Genomic DNA, 17,717 nt, shown 5'->3' on the forward strand with positions numbered 1-17,717 from the left:
CTGGGGGAGAGGGAGAGCAGGCGGGGGAGACCGAAAGGGGGGAGACGATGGGCAAGACCTGGGGAGTGAGATCAGGCCTGGGGAGAGCGGGAGAGGGAGAACGGGAAGGGGGGGAGTAGGAAGGGGAGAGGGAGAAGAGGGAGCTGGAGGGGGAGAATGGGAGAAGAGGGGGGAAATGGAGAGGAGAGTGGGAAAGGGGATGGAAGAGGGGAGAGTAGACGACCAGGATGGGGAGATTGGGAGAGGGAGAGCAGGCGGGGGAGACCAAAATGAGGGAGATGGGGGGCAAGACCATTCATTCATTCAGTCAGTCAGTCAGTCGTATTTATTGAGCGCTTACTGTGTGCAGAGCACTGTACTAAGCACTTGGGAAGTACAAGTCGGCAACAGATAGAGATGGTCCCTACCCAACAAGGGGCTCACAGTCTAGAAGCAGCGTGGCTCAGTGGAAAGAGCCCGGGCTTTGGAGTCAGAGAACATGGGTTCAAATCCCGGCTCCGCCAATTGTCAGCTGGGTGACTTTGGGCAAGTCACTTCACTTCTCTGGGCCTCCGTTACCTCATCTGTAAACTGGGGATGAAGACTGTGAGCCCCCCGTGGGACAACCTGATCCCCTTGTAACCTCCCCAGCGCTTAGAACAGCGCTTTGCACATAGTAAGCGCTTAATAAATGCCATCATCATTATTTATTATTATTAGAAGGGGGAGACAGACAACAAAACGAAACATGTAGACAGGTGACAAACCACATAGACGGGTGACAAAACATGTAGGTCGGGGGGCGAGATCAGGTGCAGGGGGAGAGTGGAAGGAGGAGACCGGGATGGAGGAGTTGGAGGGGAGGAATAATAATAATAATAATAATAATGGCATTTATTAAGCGCTTACTATGTGCACAGCACTGTTCTAAGCGCTGGGGAGGTTACAAGGAGATCAGGTTGTCCCACGGGGGGCTCACAGTCTTCATCCCCATTTTTTACAGATGAGGGAACTGAGGCACAGAGAAGTTAAGTAATAATAATAATAATGGCATTTGTTGAGCACTCACTATGTGCAAAGCACTGTTCTAAGCGCTGTTCTAATGCCAAGGTGAATGGGAGAGGGAGAAGAGGAAGGTCAGGGAGAGAGGAAGGAAACCAGCTTCGCGTCCGCAGCAAGGAAGCGTAAGCTGTTTGAGGGCGCAGCTGTGCACAGCACTGCGGTCTCGCCTGCGACTTTGGGATTAGGACCCGGGTTCTAATCCCGCTCCGCCACTTGTCTGCCGTGTGACCTTGGGTAAGTCGCTTCATTTCTCTGGCCCTCAGTTCCCTCATCTGTAAAATGGGGATGAAGACGGTGAGCTCCACGTGGGACAACCTGCTTACCGTGTATCTACCCCAGTGCTTAGAACAGTGCTTGGCACTTAGTAAGCACTTAACACATACCATCATATTATTATTATTATTAGGAGGAGCAGGCCAACCAGGCGTTTGGAAAAGTTTCAGTCAATCAATCAATCAATCGTATTTATTGAGCGCTTACTGTGTGCAGAGCACTGTACTAAGCGCTTGGGAAGTACAAGTTGGCAACAGATAGAGAGAGTCCGTACCCAACAGTGGGCTCACAGTCTAGAAGTCAGCCACATGAGTAGCAGGAATCAAACAGAATCAGGGAATAGAATAATAATAATGGTATTTGTTAAGCACTTACTATGTACCAGGCACTGTACTAAGCACTGGGGTGGGTACAAGCAAATCGGGGTTGGACACAGTCCCTGTCCCCCGTGGGGCTCACAGTCTCCATCCCCATTTTACCGAAGAGGGAACTGAGGCCCAGAGAAGTGAAGGGGAGAAGCAGCGTGGCTCAGTGGAAAGAGCCCAGGCTTTGGAGTCAGAGGTTATGGGTTCAAATCCTCGCTCCACCACTTGTCAGCTGGGTGACTTTGGGCAAGTCACTTCACTTCTCTGGGCCTCAGTAACCTCATCTGTAAACTGGGGATGAAGACTGGGAGCGCCCTGTGGGACAACCTGATCACCTTGTAATAATAATAGTAATCACGATGGCATTTATTAAGCGCTTACTATGTGCCAAGCACTGTTCTAAGCACCGGGGAGGTTACGAGGTGATCAGGTTGTCCCACGGGGGGCTCACGGTCTTAATCTCCATTTTACAGATGAGGTCACTGAGGCACGGAGAAGTTAAGTGACTTGCCCAAAGTCAGCTGACAAGTGGCGGAGCCGGAATTTGAACCCACAACCTCTGACTCCAAAGCCCGGGCTCTTTCCACTGAGCCACGCTGCTTGAAACCTCCCTAGCGCTTAGAACAGTGCTTTGCACATAGTAAGGGCTTAATAAATGCTATTATTATTATTATTATTATTATTATTATTATTATTATTATTATTATTAGGTGACTTGCCCGAGACTGTACAGCAGTGGCAGGATTAGAAAACATGACCAGAGAAGCAGCGTGGCCTCATGAAAGAGCACACGGGCCTGGAGTTTTCATTCAAGAGCACGGGTTTCGAAGTCAAAGGTCAGGGGTTCAAATCCCGGCTCCGCCAACTGTCAGCTGTGTGACTTTGGGCAAGTCACTTAACTTCTCTGTGCCTCAGTTCCCTCATCTGTAAAATGGAGATTAAGACTGTGAGCCCCGCGAGGGACAACCTGATCACCTTGTAAACTCCCCAGCGCTTAGAACAGTGCTTTGCACGTAGTAAGCGCTTAATAAATGCCATTATTATTATTATTCATTCATTCATTCATTCAATCGTATTCATTGAGCGCTTAGTGTGTGCAGAGCACTGGACTAAGCGCTTGGGAGAGTACAATTCGGCAACAGATAGAGACGGTCCCTGCCCACAGCGGGCTCACAGTCTAGAGGTTTGTCTGTGGTGTTACCTTGGGCAAGCCGCTTCACTTTACGGGCCCCAATTTCCTCATCTGGAAAATGGGGATGAAGAGCGGGAGCCCCACGGGGGACAGGGACTGTGTCCAACCTGATTTGCTTGTATCTACCCCAGTGCTTAGTACAGTGTCTGGCACATAGTAAGCCCTTAACAAATATCATAAAAATACCCTTAGGTGGTCAGTCTGTGGCAAGCTGAGAAGCAGCGTGGCTCAGTGGAAAGAGCCCGGGCTTTGGAGTCGGAGGTCGTGGGTTCAAATCCCGGCTCCGCCAATTTAGAGAAGCAGCGTGGCTCAGTGGAAAGATCACGGGCTTTGGAGTCAGAGGTCGTGGGTTCAAATCCGAGCTCTGCCAACTGTCAGCTGTGTGACTTTGGGCAAGTCACTTCACTTCTCTGGGCCTCAATTACTCATCTGTAAAATGGGGATTAAAACTGTGAGCCCCATGTGGGACAACCTGATCACTTTGTAACCTCCCCAGCGCTTAGAACAGTGCTTTGCACATAGTAAGCGCTTAATAAATGCCATCATAAAAAAAATCCCGGCTGTGCCACTTGTCAGCTATGTGACTTTGGGCAAGTCACTTAACTTCACTGGGCCTCAGTTCCCTCATCTGTAAAATGGGGATTAAGACTGTGAGCCCCATGTGGAACAACCTAATCACCCTTGTAACCTCCCCAGCGCTTAGAACAGTGCTTTGCACATAGTAAGTGCTTAATAAATGCTATTATTATTATTATTATTATTATTATTATTATTGTCAGCTGTGTGACTTCGGGCAAGTCACTTCACTTCTCTGCACCTCAGTTCCCTCATCTGTAAAATGGGGATGAAGACTATGAGCTCCCCATGGGACAACTGGATAATAATAATAATAATAATAATAATAATAATAATAATAATGTTGGTATTTGTTAAGCGCTTACTATGTGCAAAGCACTGTTCTAAGCGCTGGGGGGAATACAACGAGATGAGGTTGTCCCATGCGGAGCTCACAGTCTTATTCCCCATTTTACAGATGAGGGAACTGAGGCCCAGAGAAGTGAAGTGACTTGCCCAAGGTCACACAGCAGACATGTGGGGGAGGCAGGATTCAAACCCATGACCTGTGACTCCCAAGCCTGCGCTCTTACCACTGAGCCACACTGCTTCTCATCTGGAAAATGGGGATGAAGACTGTGAGCCCCCCGTGGGACAACCTGATCACCTTGTAACCTCCCCGGCGCTTAGAACAGTGCTCTGCACATAGTAAGCGCTTAATAAATGCCATCATTATTTACTGATCAAGGACCTAGTACAGAGCTTTGCCCACAGTAAGCGCTCAATAAATACGATTGAATGAATCAATCTGCGGTATTTACTAATCGGCCAATTGATCGTTGTCGGAGTTTACTGATCAATCAATCGGTGGTATGAATTGATCGGTTAATCTGCGGCATCAGCCCATCTGTCATATATACTGATCAATCATATCATCACTGGTATTTACCGATTAATCATTTAGTTAGTGGTATTTATTGAGTGCTTACTCTGTGGAGAGCACTGTAATAATAATAACAATAATAATGGTATTTATTAAGCGCTTACTATGTGCCAAGCACTGTTCTAAGCGCTGGGGAGGTTACAAGGTGATCAGGTTGCCCCACTGGGGGCTCACAGTCTTCATCCCCATTTTCCAGATGAGGGAACTGAGGCCCAGAGAAGTGAAGTGACTTGCCCAAAGTCACCCAGCGGACGATTGGCGGAGCCAGGATTTGAACCCGTGACCTCTGACTCCAAAGCCCGGGCTCGTTCCACTGAGCCACGCTGCTTCTCACTGTACTAACCCCTTGGGAGAGTTTGATAGATTCAGTAGACATGATCCCTGTTCTCATGGAGCTGTAACAGTCTAGAATAATATTAATAATAATAATAATGATAATAATAATAATAATAATGATAATGGCATTCGTTAAGCACTTACTATGTGCAAAACACTGTTTTAAGTGCTGGGGGAATACAAGGTGATCAGGTTGTCCCACGTGGGGCTCACAGTCTTAATCCCCATTTTACAGATGAGGGAACTGAGGCCCAGAGAAGTGAAGTGACTTGCCCAAAGTCACACAGCTGACAATAATAATAATATAACAATAATAATGGCATTTATTAAGCGCTTACTATGTGTAAAGCACTGTTCTAAGCACTGGGGAGGTTACAAGGGTGATCAGGTTGTTCCACGTGGGGCTCATAGTCTTAATCCCCATTTTACAGATGAGGGAACTGAGGCTCAGAGAAGTTAAGTGACTTGCCCAAGGTCACACAGCAGACATGTGGTGGAGCTGGGCCCATGACTATTACCATTATTATTATTATAAGACTTATTATATTATATAATAAGACTGTGAGCCCCCCGTGGGACAACCTGATCACCTTGTAACCTCCCCAGTGCTTAGAACAGTGCTTGGCACATAGGAAGCGCTTAATAAATGCCATTATTATTATTATTATTACAGTGCTCTCCACAGAGTAAGCACTCAATAAATACCACTAACTAAATGATTAATCGCTAAATACCAGCGATGATATGACTGATTAGTACATATCACAGATGGGCTGATGCCGCAGATTAACTGATCAATTCATACCACCGACTGAATGACCAGTAAATTCCACTGAAAATCAATCAATCAATCATCAATCGTATTTATTGAGTGCTTACTGTGTGCAGAGCACTATACTAAGCGCTTGGGCAATGATCAATTGACCGATTAGTAAATGCCACAGATTGATTCATTCAATCGTATTTATTATTTTTATTATATGCATGGCTCAGTGGAAAGAGCCCGGGCTTTGGAGTCAGAGGTCATGGGTTCGAATCCCACATGTCTGCTGTGTGACCTTGGGCAAGTCACTTAACTTCTCTGAGCCTCAGTTCCCTCATCCGTAAAATGGGGATGAAGACCGTGAGTTCCCGTGGGACAATCTGATCACCTTGTATTTCCCCCAGCGCTTAGAACAGTGCTTTGCACATAGTAAGCGCTTAATAAATGCCATTATTATTATTAGTAGTAGTAGTAAGCGGGAAGCAGCGTGGCTTAGTGAAAAGAGCACAGGCTTTGGAGTCAGAGGTCATGGGTTCGAATCCTGACTCTGCCACATGTCTGCTGTGTGACACTGGGCAAGTCACTTAACTTCTCTGAGCCTCAGTTACCTCATCTGTAAAATGGGGATGAAGACTGTGAGCCCCCCGTGGGACAACCTGATCACTTTATATTCCCCCCAGCGCTTAGAACAGTGCCTTGCACATAGTAATCGCTCAACAAATGCCATTATTATGAGCAAATGCCATCATTATTATAATTATTATATTTTATTATTATTTCTGTTTATTATAATGATAATAGTCATGGTATTTGTTAAGCCCTACTGAGAGCTCACCTCCTCCAGGAGGCCTTCCCAGACTGAGCCCCTCTCCTCCTCCCCCTCTCCATCCCCCCGGCCTTACCTCCTTCCCTTCCCCACAGCACCTGGATATATGCATATATGTTTGTACGGATTTATTACTCAATTTACTGATTTATTCTACTTGTACATATCTATTCTATTTATTTTATTTTGTTAATACGTTTTGTTTCATCATCTGTCTCCCCCTTCTAGACCGTAAACCTGCTGTTGGGTAGGGACCGCCTCTAGATGTTGCCAACTTGGACTTCCCAAGCACTTAGTCCAGTGCTCTGCACACAGGAAGCACTCAATAAATACGATTGAATGAATGAACTCTGATTTGATTTGTACATATTTATTCCATTTATTTTATTTTGTTAATATGTTTTGTTTTGTTCTCTGTCTCCCCGTCCTAGACTGTGAGCCCGCTGTTGGGTAGGGACCGCCTCTGTATGTTGCCGACTTGGACTTCCCAAGCGCTTAGTCCAGTGCTCTGCACACAGTAAGCGCTCAATAAATACGATTGATTGACTGATTGATGTTATTGATGCCTGTCGTCTACTTGCATTGTTGTTTGTCTCCCCCCTTCTAGACTGGAAGCTTGCTGTTGGGCAGGGATTGTCTCTGATATTTATTTATTTTACTCGTCCATATCTATTCTATTTTGTTAATATGTTTTGTTTTGTGCTCTATCTCCCCCTTCTAGGCTGTGAGCCCACTGTTGGGTAGGGACCGTCTCTATGTGTTGCCAACTTGGACTTCCCAAGCGCTTAGTACAGTGCTCTGCACACAGTAAGTGCTCAATAAGTATGATTGCTTGATATCCATCTGGCTTTACTTCTATTTATTCTGACGACTTGACACCCGTCCACATCAATCAATCAATCAATCGTATTTATTGAGCGCTTACTGTGTGCAGAGCACTGTACTAAGCGCTTGGGAAGTACAAGCGGGCAACATATAGAGCTGGGTTTGGTTGTCCGTCTCCCCCTTCTAGACTGCGAGCCCGCTGTCGGGCAGGGACCGTCTCTAGATGTTGCCAACGTGGACTTCCCAAGCGCTTATTACAGTGCTCTGCACACAGTAAGCGCTCAATAAATACCATTGAATGAATGAATGAATGTTGCTGAATTGTACTTTCCAAGCGTTTACTGCACACAATAAGCGCTCAATAAATAATAAGAACAATAATAATGGCATTTATTAAGCACTTTACTATGTGCAAAGCACTGTTCTAAGCGCTAGGGAAGTTACAAGGTGATCAGAGATTGTCCCACGGGGGCCTCACAGTCTTAATCCCCATTTTACAGATGAGGGAACTGAGGCACAGAGAAGCGACTGGCCCAAAGTCACACAGCTGACATTTGGCAGAGCCGGGATTTGAACCCATGACCTCCGACTCCAAAGCCTGGGTTCCTTTTTTTTTTTTTCGGATGGCATTTATGAAGCGCTTACTATGATGTGCCAAGCACTGTTCTTCATCGATCGATCGTATTTGTTGAGCGCTTACTGTGTGCAGACCACTGTACTGAGCGCTTGGGAAGTCCAAGTTGCCAACCCATAGAGACGGTCCCTACCCAACAGTGGGCTCACAGTCTAGAAGGGGACTAGACTGAGTGAATGACCACCGCCCAGGGCCAACGTTATTTATTTATTCTATTCATATTGATGTCATCGACGTCTGTTTCCTTCTTTTGATGTCTGTCTCCCCCCACCATAGCCTGTAAGCCCGCTGCAGGCAGGGACTGTCTCCGTTGCTGAATTGCACTTTCCAAGCGCTTAGTACAGTGCTCTGCACACAGTAAGCGCTCAATAACTACGACCAAGACCACGCCCCATTATTTATTCTATTTATATTGATGCCTGTCTCCTTCTTTTGCTGTCTCCTCCGCTTTTAGACCGTGAGCCCGTCGCGGGCGGGGACGGTCTCTCGCCGTCGCTGAATCGTACCTTCCAAGCGCTTAGTCCAGTGCTCCGCACACGGTAAGCGCTCAATAAATCCGATCGAACGGTGCTTTGCACATAGTAAGCGCTTGATAGATACCATTATTATTATTATTATTAATGGGTGACGTGGGCTTGGAACCCGTTGCCCCGGAGGCCTCGCTCGGCCCCGTGCTCTTCCCCGCCCGCGTGCGCCGCAGATTCTTCCCGATTCCCTCCGGCCCCGTCCTCCCGCTTCCCGGCTCTCTCCATCGCACCGACAGACCCACGCACGACCACACCGGCCTATGGCAAATACTATTTATTGCAGACCTCCCGCCGGCCGGTGTGGAAAAAGGTGCTACGAAAATCAGTTAGCCTAGATGACGTCCCCCGTGGCATCGTGTTTAAAATATACGACGGTCGTGTCGTCCCTTTGTGTACGCGAAACGGGAGGACGTGGAGTGGCAAAAATCGTGTGTGTGTGTGTGTGTGTGCGCGCGTCCCACGTACCAATCTGTCGGGAAATCTGGGCCCTCGTTCTCCAGATCTCTCGCGGGATTGTCGGTTTGATGGCTCGCCTTCCCGGGAGGGGGGAAGCCGACCCCTCCGACGGACTCGGCTAGAGGACGGCCCCTTGGCCGAACTCCAATAGAGGACGCTCGCCCGCTCGGAGACCAAGGCCCGCTGATCTTCCCAACCCCATTCGCGGGTGCCATCTTTGTCGGCGAAGCCAAGATGGCAAGCGTTGGCTTTCGGAGTCAATCCCGGGCCGCCGGGCCCTGCCATCCCTCTCCTCCGGCCCGGCCCTCCACCCGCGGCCTCCGGCCACGCCGGACCCATCCCTCTCCTCCGGAGGGAACGAGGGGCGAAGAGGAAGAAGGCCTTCCCGCCGCCCCTTGACCCCGGCGTTCCCCTTCGTGCAGTGAGAATGACGACGACGACGACGACGACGATAAGGCTGCTCTTGATTGGGGCCAGCCCTTCAAACGCTTCCCGCCTCATCTCGGCGAGCTTCCTTCAGGGCGACCGATTGGGTACCAGAAAACGAAAAAGGAGTGCGATTTGGTTTTTTCTCCCCCCACCCCCCCCACCCCCCCCCAGCTTTCCCGTGGCTTCCTAAAAACCGAACGCGGCGCGACGAGGCCCGGGGGGAAACCGAGGGGCGGTCAGTGGCCGCTTCCTTCGTCGAAGGACTCCACCCCGGAGTCGCTGCCCGCCGCCGCGATCTTCTCTTTGCGGCGACGCATGATCTCCTGCAGTTCGGAGCTGCCTTCGGTGTCCTGAGGGGAGGAGGAGAGGCGAAGGTGACCGCTGGACCTCATTCGGGGAGTTGTAAGCGATCGAGGGCGTTTCTCGTGAGCCCACCGTTGGGTAGGGACCGTCTCTCTAGGTTGCCAACTTGGACTTCCCAAGCTCTTAATACAGTGCTCTGCACACAGTAAGCGCTCAATAAATACGATCGATTGCCCTCCTCCCCCTCTCCATCCCCCCCGCCTTACCTCAATCAATCAATCAATCGATCGCATTTATTGAGCGCTTCCTGTGTGCAGAGCACTGGACTGAGCCCTTGGGAAGTACAAGTTGGCAACATAGAGAGACAGTCCCTACCCAACAGTGGGCTCACAGTCTACCTCCTTCCCTTCCCCACAGCAACTGTATATATGTATATATGTTTGTACGGATTTATTACTCTATTTAATAAAAATAATAACGATGGCATTTGTTAAGCGCTTACTATGTGCAGAGCACTGTTCTAAGCGCTGGGGGGGGGGGATACAAGGTGATCAAGTTGTCCCACGTGGGGCTCACAGTCCTAATCCCCATTTTACAGATGAGGGAGCTGAGGCTCAGAGAAGTTAAGTGACTTGCCCTAGGTCACACAGCAGACATGTGGCGGAGCCAGGATTCGAACCCATGACCTCTGACTCCAAAGCCCGGGCTCTTTCCACTGAGCCACGCTGCCATTTATTGATTTATTTGACTTGTACATATTTATTCTATTTATTTCATTCTGTTAATATGTTTGGTTTTGTTCTCCGTCTCCCCCTTCTAGACTGTGAGCCCACCGCTGGGTAGGGACCGTCTCTATATGTTGCCGACTTGGACTTCCTAAGCGCTTAGTCCAGTGCTCTGCACACAGGAAGCACTCAATAAATACGATTGATGATTGATGATGATTGATTACTCTATTTATTGACTTATTTTACTTGTCCATATTTATTCAGTTTATTTTATTTTGTGAATATGTTTGGTTTTGTTGTCTGTCTCCCCCTTCTAGACAGTGAGCCCGCTGTTGGGTACGGACCGTCTCTAGATGTTGCCAACTTGGATTTCCCAAGCGCTTAGTACAGTGCTCTGCATTATTATTATTATTATTATCTGTTGCCAAAAATTGGACTTTCCCAGCGCTTAGAACAGTGCTTTGCACATAGTAAGCACTTAACAAATACCATCATCATTATCATTATTATCTGTTGCCCAATTGGACTTTCCCAGCTCTTAGAACAGTGCTGTGCACATAGTAAGCACTTAACAAATACCATCATCATTATTATTATTATCTGTTGCCCAATTGGATTTTCCCAGCGCTTAGAACAGTGCTGTGCACATGGTAAGCGCTTAACAAATACCATCACCATCATCACACAGTAAGCGCTCAATAAATACGATTGAATGAATGAATTGAGTGCTTACTACGCTCTGGGGAGAGGACGATGCAACGGAGTTAAGCGGGGAAGCAGCGGAGCTCAGTGGAAAGAGCCCGGGCTTCGGAGTCAGAGGTCAGTTGTATTTCTATTTATTCTGATGACTTGACACCCGTCCCCATGTTTTATTTTGTCGTCTGTCTCCCCCTTCACGACTGTGAGCCCGCTGTCGGGTAGGGACCGTCTCTAGATGTTGCCGACTTTTGGACTTCCCAAGCGCTTAGTCCAGTGCTCTGCACACGGTAAGCGCTCAATAAATACGATTGAATGAATGAATGAATCGATGGGTAGGGACCGTCTCTATCGGTTGCCGACTTGCACTTCCCAAGCTCTTGGTCCAGTGCTCTGCACACAGTAAGCGCTCAATAAATATGACTGGCTGAATGAATGAATGAATGGGTTCAAATCCCGGCTCCGTCAACTGTCAGCTGGGTGACTCTGGCCCGCTGTTGGGTAGGGACCGTCTCTAGATGTTGCCAACTTGTACTTCCCAAGCGCTTAGTACGGTGCTCTGCACACCAGTAAGCGCTCAATGAATACAATTGAATGAAGTCACTTCTCTGTGCCTCAGTTGCCTCATCTGTAAAATGGGGGTTAAGACTGTGAGCCCCCCGTGGGACAATCTGATCATCTTGTAACCTCCCCAGCGCTTAGAACAGTGCTTTGCACATATTAAGCGCTTAATAAATACCATTACTACTATTATTATTATTATTATTATTATTATTATTACAGCTCTGGAACTTCGTATGTGCTTAATGGGGATGAAGACTGTGAGCTCCCCGTGGGACAACCTGATCACCTTGTAACCTCCCCAGCGCTTAGAACAGTGCTTGGCACATAGTAAGCACTTAATCAATGCCATTATTATTATTACAGCTCTGGAACCTCGTCCCCCCCCTCCATCCCCACCGTCTTACCTCCTTCCCTTCCCCACATCACCTGTATATATGTATATATGTTTGTACAGATTTATTACTCAATTTATTTATTTGACTTGTACATATCTATTCTATTGATTTTATTTTGTTAATATGTTTGGTTTTGTTCTCTGTCTCCCCCTTCTAGACTGTAAGCCCACTGTCGGGTAGGGACCGTCTCTAGATGTTGCCAACTTGGACTTCCCAAGCGCTTAGTCCAGTGCTCTGCACACAGTAAGCGCTCAATAAATACGATTGAGTGATTGAGTGATTGATACGTGCTTAATGGGGGTTAAGACTGTGAGCCCCCCGTGGGACAATCTGATCACCTTGTAACCTCCCCAGCGCTTAGAACAGTGCTTGGCACATAGTAAGCACTTAATAAATGTCATTATTAGTATTATTATTATTATTATTATTACAGCCGTGGAACTTCATAAATGCTTAATGGGGATGAAGACTGAGATCCCCCCGTGGGACAACCTGATCACCTTGTAACCTCCCCAGCGCTTAGAACAGTGCTTTGCACATGGTAAGCGCTTAAGAAATGCTATTATTATTATTATTATTGTTATTATTATTACTACAGCCCTGGAACTTTGTACGTGCTTAATGGGGGTTAAGACTGTGAGGCCCCCCGTGGGACAATCTGATCAGCTTGAAACCTCCCCAGCGCTTAGAACAGTGCTTTGCACATAGTAAGCGCTTAGTAAATGCCATTATTATTATTATTATTACAGCTCTGGAACTTCGTATGTGCTTAATGGGGGTGAAGACTGTGAGCCCCCCGTGGGACAATCTGATCACCTTGTATCCTCCCCAGCGCTTAGAACAGCGCTTGGCACATAGTAAGTGCTTAATAAATGCCATTATTATCTAGACTGTGAGCCCACTGTTGGGTAGGGACCGTCTCGATATCTTGTACTTCCCAAGCGCTTAGTCCAGTGCTCTGCACACGGTAAGCGCTCAATAAATACGATTGATTGATTGATTATTATTGTTACGGCTCTGGAACTTCGTACGTGCTTAATGGGGGTTAAGATTGTGAGCCCCCCGTGGGTCAACCTGATCACCTTGTAACCTCCCCCGTGCTTAGAACAGTGCTTGGCACATAGTAAGCGCTTAATAAATGCCATTATCATTATTATTATTATTACAGCTCCTGGAACTTCGTACGTGCTTAATGAGTACCGCAAAAAAAGAAACAAAAGACAAAAAACCCCGAGCTAAGAGTTTGGAGTTTTGGTTTCCACTGAGCATTTATTCTGCATACGGCCCCGGGCGGGCACCGGATCATTCATTCATTCATTCATTCAATCGTATTTATTGAGCGCTTCCTGTGTGTAGAGCACTGGACTAAGCGCTTGGGAAGTACAAGTTGGCAAGCATCTAGAGACGGTCCTTACCCAACAGTGGGCTCACAGTCTGGGATGCAGTCCCTGCCCCCCAACCCTGGGGGAGAGGCCCGGCAGGGGAGGAGAGCGGGCATCGTCTTCTCCTTTTACAGATGAGGAAATCGAGGCCCGGAGAAGGGAAATGACCCACCCGAGATCACGGAGCAGGCCCGGGGGCCGAGCGGGGATGCCACCTTCTCTGGGCTCACAGTCTTCATCCCCATTTTACCCAGTTCCCAGATGAGGGAACTGAGGCCCAGAGAAGTGAAGTGACTTGCCCAAAGTCACACAGCTGGCAATTGGCAGAGCTGGAATTTGAACCCATGACCTCTGACTCCAAAGCCCAGGCTCTTTCCACTGAGCCATGCTGCTTCTCTAATAAGGGAACTGAGGCAGAGAGAAGGGAAGTAATAATGATAACGATAATAATAATAATGATGATGGCATTTATTAAGCGCTTACTATGTGCAAAGCACTGTTCGAAGCGCTGGGGGGAGGTTACGAGGTGATCAGGGTGCATTCCCAAGCGCTTAGTCCAGTGCTCTGCACAAAGTAAGCGCTCAATAAATACGATTGAATGAATGAATGAATGAATGAATGAGTCAGGTTGCCCCACAGGGGGCTCACGGGCTTCATCCCCATTTTCCAGATGAGGGAACTGAGGCCCGGAGAATAATAATAATAATAATAATAATAATTATGGCATTTATTAAACACTTACCATGTGCAAAGCACTGTTCTAAGCGCCGGGGGGAGGTTACAAGGTGATCAGGGTGTATTCCCAAGTGCTTCTTAGTCCAGTGCTCTGCACACAGTAAGCACTCAATAAATACGACTGAATGAATGAATGAATGAATCAGGTTGTCCCACGGGGGGCTCACGGTCTTCATCCCCGTTTTCCAGGTGAGGGAACTGAGGCCCAGAGAAGTGAAGTGACTTGCCCCAAGTCACGGAGCCGGGATTTGAACCCGTGACCTCCGACTCCCAAGCCTGGGCTCTTCCCACTGAGCCACGCTGCTTCTTCTCTGTGCCCTGGTCTGCCCCGGCCAGCCTCACGTCCAGGCCTGACTCTCATTCACTCCATCGCATTTATTGAGCGCTTACTGTGCGCAGAGCACTGTGCTAAGCGCTTGGGAAGTCCAAGTCGGCAACATCTAGAGATGGTCATTTATTTCATTTCATTTTCATTTAATCGCATTTATTGAGCGCTTACTGTGTGCAGAGCACTGTACTAAGCGCTTGGGAAGTAGACGTTGGGAACATATAGAGACGGTCCCTACCCAACAGTGGGCTCACAGTCTGGAAGCTGGAGCAATGAATCGATCAATCGAATTGTATTTATTGAGCACTTACTGTGTGCAGAGCACTGTACTAAGTGCTTGGGCAGCACAAGTTGGCAACATACAGAGACAGGTCCCTACCCAACAGTGGGCTCAGCAGTCTAGAAGGGGGAGACAGAGAACAAAACCAAACATATTAACGAAATAAAATCGAATAGAATAGATATGTACAAGTAAAATAAACAAAGAAGTAAACAGAGTAATAAATATGTACAAACATATATACATCTATACAGGTGCTGTGGGGAAGGGAAGGAGGAAAGGTGTTTGGTTTTGTTGTCTGTCTCCCCCTTTTAGACCGTGAGCCCGCTGTCGGGTAGGGACCGCCTCTAGATGTTGCCAACTTGGACTTCCCAAGCGCTTAGTCCAGTGCTCTGCACACAGGAAGCGCTCAATAAATAATACGATTGAATGAATGAACTCTGATTTGATTTGTACATATTTATTCCATTTATTTTATTTTGTTAATATGTTTTGTTTTGTTCTCTGTCTCCCCGTCCTAGACTGTGAGCCCGCTGTCGGGTAGGGACCGCCTCTGTATGTTGCCGACTTGGACTTCCCAAGCGCTTAGTCCAGTGCTCTGCACACAGGAAGCGCTCAATAAATACGATTGATTGATTGATTGATTGATTGATGTTATTGATGCCTGTCGTCTACTTGCATTGTTGTTTGTCTCCCCCCCTTCTAGACTGGAAGCTTGCTGTTGGGCAGGGATTGTCTCTGATATTGATTTATTTATTTTACTCCGTCTATATCTATTCTATTTTGTTAATATGTTTTGTTTTGTGCTCTATCTCCCCCTTCTAGGCTGTGAGCCCACTGTTGGGTAGGGACCGTCTCTATGTGTTGCCAACTTGGACTTCCCGAGCGCTTCAGTACAGTGCTCTGCACACAGTAAGTGCTCAATAAGTATGATTGCTTGATATCCATCTGGCTTTACTTCTATTTATTCTGACGACTTGACACCCGTCCACATCAAGCAATCAATCGATCGTATTTATTGAGCGCTTACTGTGTGCAGAGCACTGGACTAAGCGCTTGGGAAGTACAAGCGGGCAACATATAGAGTTGGGTTTGGTTGTCCGTCTCCCCCTTCTAGACTGCGAGCCCGCTGTCGGGCAGGGACCGTCTCTAGATGTTGCCAACTTGGACTTCCCAAGCGCTCAGTACAGTGCTCTGCACACAGTAAGCGCTCAATAAATACCATTGAATGAACGAATGAATGTTGCTGAATTGTACTTTCCGAGCGTTTACTGCACACAATAAGCGCTCAATAAATAATAAGAACAATAATAATGGCATTTATTAAGCACTTTACTATGTGCAAAGCACTGTTCTAAGCGCTAGGGAAGTTACAAGGTGATCGGATTGTCCCACGGGGGCCTCACAGTCTTAATCCCCATTTTACAGATGAGGGAACTGAGGCACAGAGAAGCGACTGGCCCAAAGTCACACAGCTGACATTTGGCGGAGCCGGGATTTGAACCCATGACCTCCGACTCCAAAGCCTGGGTTCCTTTTTTTTTTTTTTCGGATGGCATTCATGAAGCGCTTACTATGACGTGCCAAGCACTGTTCTCCATCGATCGATCGTATTTGTTGAGCGCTTACTGTGTGCAGACCACTGTACCGAGCGCTTGGGAAGTCCAAGTTGCCAACCCGTAGAGACGGTCCCTACCCAACAGTGGGCTCACAGTCTAGAAGGGGACTAGACTGAGTGAGTGACCACCGCCCAGGGCCAACGTTATTTATTTATTCTATTCATATTGATGTCATCGACGCCTGTTTCCTTCTTTTGATGTCCGTCTCCCCCCACCATAGCCTGTAAGCCCGCTGCAGGCAGGGACTGTCTCCGTTGCTGAATCGCACTTTCCAAGCGCTTGGTACAGTGCTCTGCACACCGTAAGCGCTCAATAACTGCGACCAAGACCACGCCCCATTATTTATTCTATTTATATTGATGCCTGTCTCCTTCTTTTGCTGTCTCCTCCGCTTTTAGACCGTGAGCCCGTCGCGGGCGGGGACGGTCTCTCGCCGTCGCTGAATCGTACCTTCCAAGCGCTTAGTCCAGTGCTCCGCACACGGTAAGCGCTCAATAAATCCGATGGAACGGTGCTTTGCACATAGTAAGCGCTTGATAGATACCATTATTATTATTATTATTAATGGGTGACGTGGGCTTGGAACCCGTTGCCCCGGAGGCCTCGCTCGGCCCCGTGCTCTTCCCCGCCCGCGTGCGCCGCAGATTCTTCCCGATTCCCTCCGGCCCCGTCCTCCCGCTTCCCGGCTCTCTCCATCGCACCGACAGACCCACGCACGACCACGCCGGCCTATGGCAAATGCTATTTATTGCAGACCTCCCGCCGGCCGGTGTGGAAAAAGGCGCTACGAAAATCAGGGAGCCTAGATGACGTCCCCCGTGGCATCGTGTTTCAAATATACGACGGTCGTGTCGGCCCTTTGTGTACGCGAAACGGGAGGACGTGGAGTGGCAAAAATCGTGTGTGTGTGTGTGTGCGCGTGTGCGCGCGTCCCACGTACCAATCTGTCGGGAAATCCGGGCCCTCGTTCTCCAGATCTCTCGCGGGATTGTCGGTTTGATGGCTCGCCTTCCCGGGAGGGGGGAAGCCGACCCCTCCGACGGACTCGGCTAGAGGACGGCCCCTTGGCCGAACTCCAATAGAGGACGCTCGCCCGCTCGGAGACCAAGGCCCGCTGATCTTCCCAACCCCATTCGCGGGTGCCATCTTTGTCGGCGAAGCCAAGATGGCAAGCGTTGGCTTTCGGAGTCAATCCCGGGCCGCCGGGCCCTGCCATCCCTCTCCTCCGGCCCGGCCCTCCACCCGCGGCCTCCGGCCACGCCGGACCCATCCCTCTCCTCCGGAGGGAACGAGGGGCGAAGAGGAAGAAGGCCTTCCCGCCGCCCCTTGACCCCGGCGTTCCCCTTCGTGCAGTGAGAATGACGACGACGACGACGACGACGATAAGGCTGCTCTTGATTGGGGCCAGCCCTTCAAACGCTTCCCGCCTCATCTCGGCGAGCTTCCTTCAGGGCGACCGATTGGGTACCAGAAAACGAAAAAGGAGTGCGATTTGGTTTTTTCTCCCCCACCCCCCCCCACC

General features: G+C 48.6%; 1 protein-coding gene across 1 annotated transcript; it reads right to left on the reverse strand.

The window, feature by feature from the left end:
• Window positions 1-9,331: 9,331 nt before the first annotated feature.
• On the reverse strand, window positions 9,332-17,687 carry LOC119946667. The gene is made up of 2 exons (XM_038768087.1): window positions 17,136-17,687; window positions 9,332-9,515 (listed from the first exon to the last, which is right to left on the reverse strand). Exons 1-2 carry the CDS (start codon window positions 17,625-17,627, stop codon window positions 9,402-9,404), a joined length of 606 nt encoding a protein of 201 aa, XP_038624015.1. The 5' UTR covers window positions 17,628-17,687; the 3' UTR covers window positions 9,332-9,401.
• Window positions 17,688-17,717: the final 30 nt, after the last annotated feature.

The sequence above is a fragment of the Tachyglossus aculeatus genome, chromosome 2 (assembly GCF_015852505.1).
Source record: "Tachyglossus aculeatus isolate mTacAcu1 chromosome 2, mTacAcu1.pri, whole genome shotgun sequence".
Classification (NCBI taxonomy): Eukaryota; Metazoa; Chordata; class Mammalia; order Monotremata; family Tachyglossidae; genus Tachyglossus; species Tachyglossus aculeatus.